The 4,946-nt window shown below is 42.3% G+C and overlaps 1 protein-coding gene across 1 annotated transcript; it reads right to left on the bottom strand.

Moving 5' to 3' along the window:
* Positions 1-563: 563 nt before the first annotated feature.
* LOC311247563 (uncharacterized protein) lies at positions 564-3,385 on the bottom strand. Its single transcript, XM_084338600.1, has 5 exons — positions 3,308-3,385; positions 2,834-2,868; positions 2,264-2,350; positions 1,596-1,667; positions 564-888 (listed from the first exon to the last, which is right to left on the bottom strand). The coding sequence occupies exons 3-5, from the start codon at positions 2,345-2,347 to the stop codon at positions 670-672; spliced, it is 375 nt and encodes a 124-aa protein (XP_084194726.1). The 5' UTR covers positions 2,348-2,350; positions 2,834-2,868; positions 3,308-3,385; the 3' UTR covers positions 564-669.
* Between the last annotated feature and the right edge of the window lie 1,561 nt (positions 3,386-4,946).

A 4,946-nucleotide genomic window follows, 5' to 3' on the forward strand; every position in this document is an offset into this window, starting at 1 on the left:
TTTTATAGGATTCTATCACATTTGCATAACAATAGCGAATATTACGTACCTTGCGCCGTTTTCATTGGAGTTTTTTACAAAACAACGCTGTTTTATTTGTCCTATATATGCGGATATCATTTAAAAACTTAAATTTTACCATTTTAGTTCCCTTTAGACAACAAACATAATGCTAATGATGCACTTTAATTATGATAATTAGGTGGCCATTCACGGTCACTGTACTGAGGTGACGTGAGGGCGCATTCATAGTTTAACGCTCCTGTGTTCAGATCGCATTTTCATCAACTTTTACCGACCTGCTGACCTGTGAACTGTGAAAAAAGGTCTTGGAAAATGGAGTTCTTTTGTTTGAACCTGTTTTCATCCTTTAAAATCAATGCTGCCATCTACTGTCAGCTGGAAGGTAGTGTCGTTTGTCTACCATCTCATCTCAGGAGCAAACAACATCCCCATTTTATTTGTCTAACAAACAAAATATTAATCACAATCACTTGTCACATTAACATTTGTGAGTACATGTGTTTTCAACAAAAATATGACAAATTTAACACAACAGCCAGCACTTCATAAAATTTTATAAACATTATATAAAAAATACAATAAACATAACTTAGAACAATAACTATTTACAGCACACCATACATATTTATAAATTTTTTCATTCGCTCACTCATTCATACACTCATTCATCCAAACACCAGTAACACCAGAAACTAGCATCTTCGTCCTCCTCCTCCTCCCACTGGACACACATGGTGTGGAACCATTTGTGACAGTTGTCACACTGGACCCACGACACCAAACCCTCAGAGTCCACAGGGGGGTTCGCCTTTTTACACCGGCCACACCGCCAGATCCCCAGCTTCTGCCTCTTGGTGGTGTGACCTGCAGTTAAAAAGAAATTTATTATTATGACGCTGCTTGATTACAATATACCAAGGTCCAATAATAAGTAAGGGATAATGTATAGCTACGAGGTCATTGTCGCAAAATAATTGACCGACACGGAGTTTAAAATACCGAGGCGCAGCGCTGAGGTGTTTTAAACGTCAGTGAAGGTCAATTATTTTGCGACAATGATCGAGTAAAGCTATACATTATCCCGCTTATTACATGGCTAACTTACTAACAATATACCTAATTCATCGACAAGACTAGATCAAATGAAGACGCAGTTGTTCTGTGGCTCTGTCAGCCCAAATAAAGTGATTATTATTATCGGCAGCCGGCAGGTCTCTGGTCTGATTGCATGACTGAGTGCAGCTGTGCATATGCTGAGCAGCACTGATACAGTGTTGTAGTGGGCTTGATGCGAACAGCTGCGCACAGCGGTCATTATTGTCCCACAGCGGTCATTATTGTGTGATAACGGACCTCTGACACGGGCTATTGACCAATCACAAGCAAGCATTTCGGCGAATGTGAAAACGCCATGTAATAAATATGAATAACTATCTATATAGTACTTTTCACACATGGACCACAGTTCAAAGTGCCCCACAGCAATTTGTATAAAATCAGCAAATTTTTTACAAAATAAATAACAATTCATAAGTTTGCCCTGACAAACTCAAAAAACATAAGTAACATGCCGATGGGTGTCGTGGGTCTGGCGTGGGAGGAGGAGGATGTCGATGCTCCTGTTGGTCCAGGAATACAGGAGGCTGCAGACACAAAAAGGGAGCACCACTCAAAAAAATTATTTTGTTTGGTTTGGTAAATATTGCGCTATGAACAGTCTATCAGTGTACTGTGTGTGTGTGTAGGCCGTAGGGGCAGGTACAATAAGAGTTTTTCTTCCTGTTCCTTTTGGCCATGGACATTTGTAGATCGTCAGCCCGTGCTCCTCCATGGTGCTGGTGAGGAGCTTGAAGTATTCTTCTATGGCCCCCCTCTTAGCGCAGGCTGCCCTCCCACGGTCAATGGTGTCCGGGATCCGGATCGTGAGGCGATGGTGTTGCCTCTCCCTAAAATTGATCCACCACCCCTGGCCAAGGGATGTTTTTAGGTTCCCTGGGTGACGGAGGTTATAGATGGCCAGGGCGTGGGCCAGGACCTGCGACCTCGTCAGCGGAAACCCATAACTGGCAGAGTACAAGCAGTACTCCACCAGGGAACTCTCATCTTCAGGGGTCAGATAGGTGCCCCGGCCGATGTTGCAGGCCAGAGACACCTTTCCGCTGAGTCGGTCGATCAGGCTGGACTTAGGGACCTCGAACAACGTGGCTGCCCGCCTCGCACTCCACCTGCCTGCTCTGACCTCTGCAATGGCCTGATCCATGGCCTCCTGGGTCCACAGACGCACCTTCCTCTCCCTCTTCCGCATTTGCCGGATATTAGGCATGCTCTGCAAACACACAAAAATATTTTAAACAAGAAAGTAAAATAATATGAACTTTATTATTATTGTACGACTGACGAGTTTATTTTATTTGATTTATTTAGCACATTATTTAAAAAAAACAGTGCTAGGAGGGAACTTATGTGAGTGATTTATGATGAAATTAAATTAGATTTGAATTGTTTTTTTGAATATGGATAAGGAGGTTGTTGACCTCAATGATGAATTTAGTTTATTGCTATGGTTTGTTGGATATGAGTGAAATTCTGATGAAAAGATGCAGAACAATGGAAGGTATCAAGAACATCTTGCCTTTTGTTAATGAACTTGAATATGAATGAGCATGAAACCAAAATGATTATGCTGAAATATTACCAGACATGCAAACACACACACAACCTTACCTTCACCCAGTTCAGCATGGCAGCCACACACACACACACACCTCCATTCACCTGTAGAGAAACAAACAAGCACACACAAACCTACCGTGTCTGCTGTGCTGTCTCTGGACTTTGTCACTGCTTCAGATGTTTTTTTATACAGAGATTGAGAGAGAGAGAGAGAGAGAAAACCAGTTCATTATTTTCCCCGCGAAAATTATTGTTCTCCCTTCGATTATTTTCGCGCAACCTCAGTTCATCACTCGTTCAGACAAACTTAGATATCTTATTAAGATTACAAATGTACAACACATTTCGTCGGACAAAACACTGGCTATATATGCTAGCAACATAACCAAACAATCTGACTTCATCTTGGGGCGAGTGGGAGTTCGTGTTTAAGGAACAGGAAGCTACTTTTACTTGGAAATCAGCGTCGCCCCGAACACATTCGAACAATTATAACGTTGCAGTGGTACAAACGTTCACATCTAGTAGTCTTTAGATGACTAAATATAGATGAATACTCATGAAATTTGATATATATACTCTAAAATAAGTATGATTTCATATCACCTACCTTTCGACGTGAAAATCTGGTGGGGCTGTGAGGAAAGATCCAGAATGCCGCGCAAGATGGGGCGTGACCGAAGTTGGGTTTGGGCGTTCCCAGATAAAGAGGGTGACCGGGATTGGTTTACGTTCCGTTACCTCCTGTTATTAATCACATCTCTTCTACCTCCTGTTATTAATCACATCTCTTCTACCTCCTGTTATTAATCACATCTCTTCTACCTCCTGTTATTAATCACATCTCTTCCACCTCTTGTTATTAATCACATATCTTCTACCTCTTGTTATTAATCACATCTCTTCTACCTCTTGTTATTAATCACATCTATTCTACCTCTTGTTATTAATCACATCTCTTCTACCTCCTGTTATTAATCACATCCCTTCTACCTCCTGTTATTAATCACATCTCTTGTACCTCTTGTTATTAATCACATCTCTTCCACCTCCTGTTATTAATCACATCTCTTCTACCTCCTGTTATTAATCACATCTCTTCTACCTCCTGTTATTAATCACATCTCTTCTACCTCCTGTTATTAATCACATCTCTTCTACCTCCTGTTATTAATCACATCTCTTCTACCTCCTGTTATTAATCACATCTCTTCCACCTCCTGTTATTAATCACATATCTTGCACCAGACCTCCTGTTATTAATCACATATCTTGCACCATACCTCCTGTTATTAATCACATATCTTCAAGTTCAAGTTTCAAGTTTCTTTATTAGTTGACATACAAAGATACAGAATACCTTCACATGGAATGCTTTTTTCTGTTATGCTCCTATGAGGATCATAGGACGCTTGGATCATACACATACAGCTCATTACAGTAATATTCCACAATTATTACATTTTAGATAGTAATAATGGTACAGAGCCTTGAGACAAACATATGCATATTCACCACCGCAAACAGACTGGCAGCCGTCATAGGCAGCGCCATGTACGGAAGGAGGGGGGAGTGGGTTGGGGTTGTTACAGGGCTGTAGGGGGGGGGGGAGTGATCCCTCACACGAGGCAGCCGACAGTGCAGCGCCAATGCAGAGGATGGGGGGGGGGGGGGGGGGGGGGGTAGGTGGGGGGGAGTGCACAAGCCAAGTCCTGGGTGGGGGAGGTAGGGATTGGGGGTGTGGGAAGCCGCTCGCCACTCTTATCTCCCAGAGGGCCTTCGACTCCACAGCTCTCTGGTTCGACCTTGGTCCAGGAATTTGTTTTGGCTGACTGGCACAATTTATCCCAGCCACGTCACTTTAAATTTGATTTGAATAGAGTGGAATATAACTCTATTGATTTGAGTGGAGTGAGTTTTAACAACTCCGTCCAAATGACTGAATTCATTATTAGTCCAAGTGTCCAAGTGTCTTATCAGTTCATTTTTGTAGATCCTGTGCACGGTAAACAGATCCAAAATCTTCTTATTGCAGTCCAAAAGCTTCGATAATCCAAAAATGACCACGTCTTCAAGTTGGTAGCCCGATTATGATGTCCCAATAGGCAGAGAGGCTTAGCCTTATTCTGCTTCTTGAAGAAAATATGCAATCCACTGATTAGATCCATTTAGAGTTGATTAGAGTATAGTCCAGCCACCGGCACGAAGCAGAGCACAGCAGCGTCGGGCTCCATGGAGCAGTAGAGGCG

The sequence above is a fragment of the Notolepis coatsorum genome, assembly GCF_963971535.1.
Source record: "Notolepis coatsorum genome assembly, contig: SCAFFOLD_281, whole genome shotgun sequence".
Taxonomy (NCBI): Eukaryota; Metazoa; Chordata; class Actinopteri; order Aulopiformes; family Paralepididae; genus Notolepis; species Notolepis coatsorum.

Bases quoted from the DNA above. Each gene is read 5' to 3' on its own strand.
- LOC311247563 (XM_084338600.1), bottom strand. From the start codon at position 2,347: ATGCCTAATATCCGGCAAATGCGGAAGAGGGAGAGGAAGGTGCGTCTG. The intron at 1,668-2,263 runs GTCAGAGCAGGC...TTGTGTCTGCAG, and splicing joins TGGATCAGGCCATTGCAGAG to CCTCCTGTATTCCTGGACCA. The intron at 889-1,595 runs GCATGTTACTTA...TTTTAACTGCAG, and splicing joins CAGACCCACGACACCCATCG to GTCACACCACCAAGAGGCAG.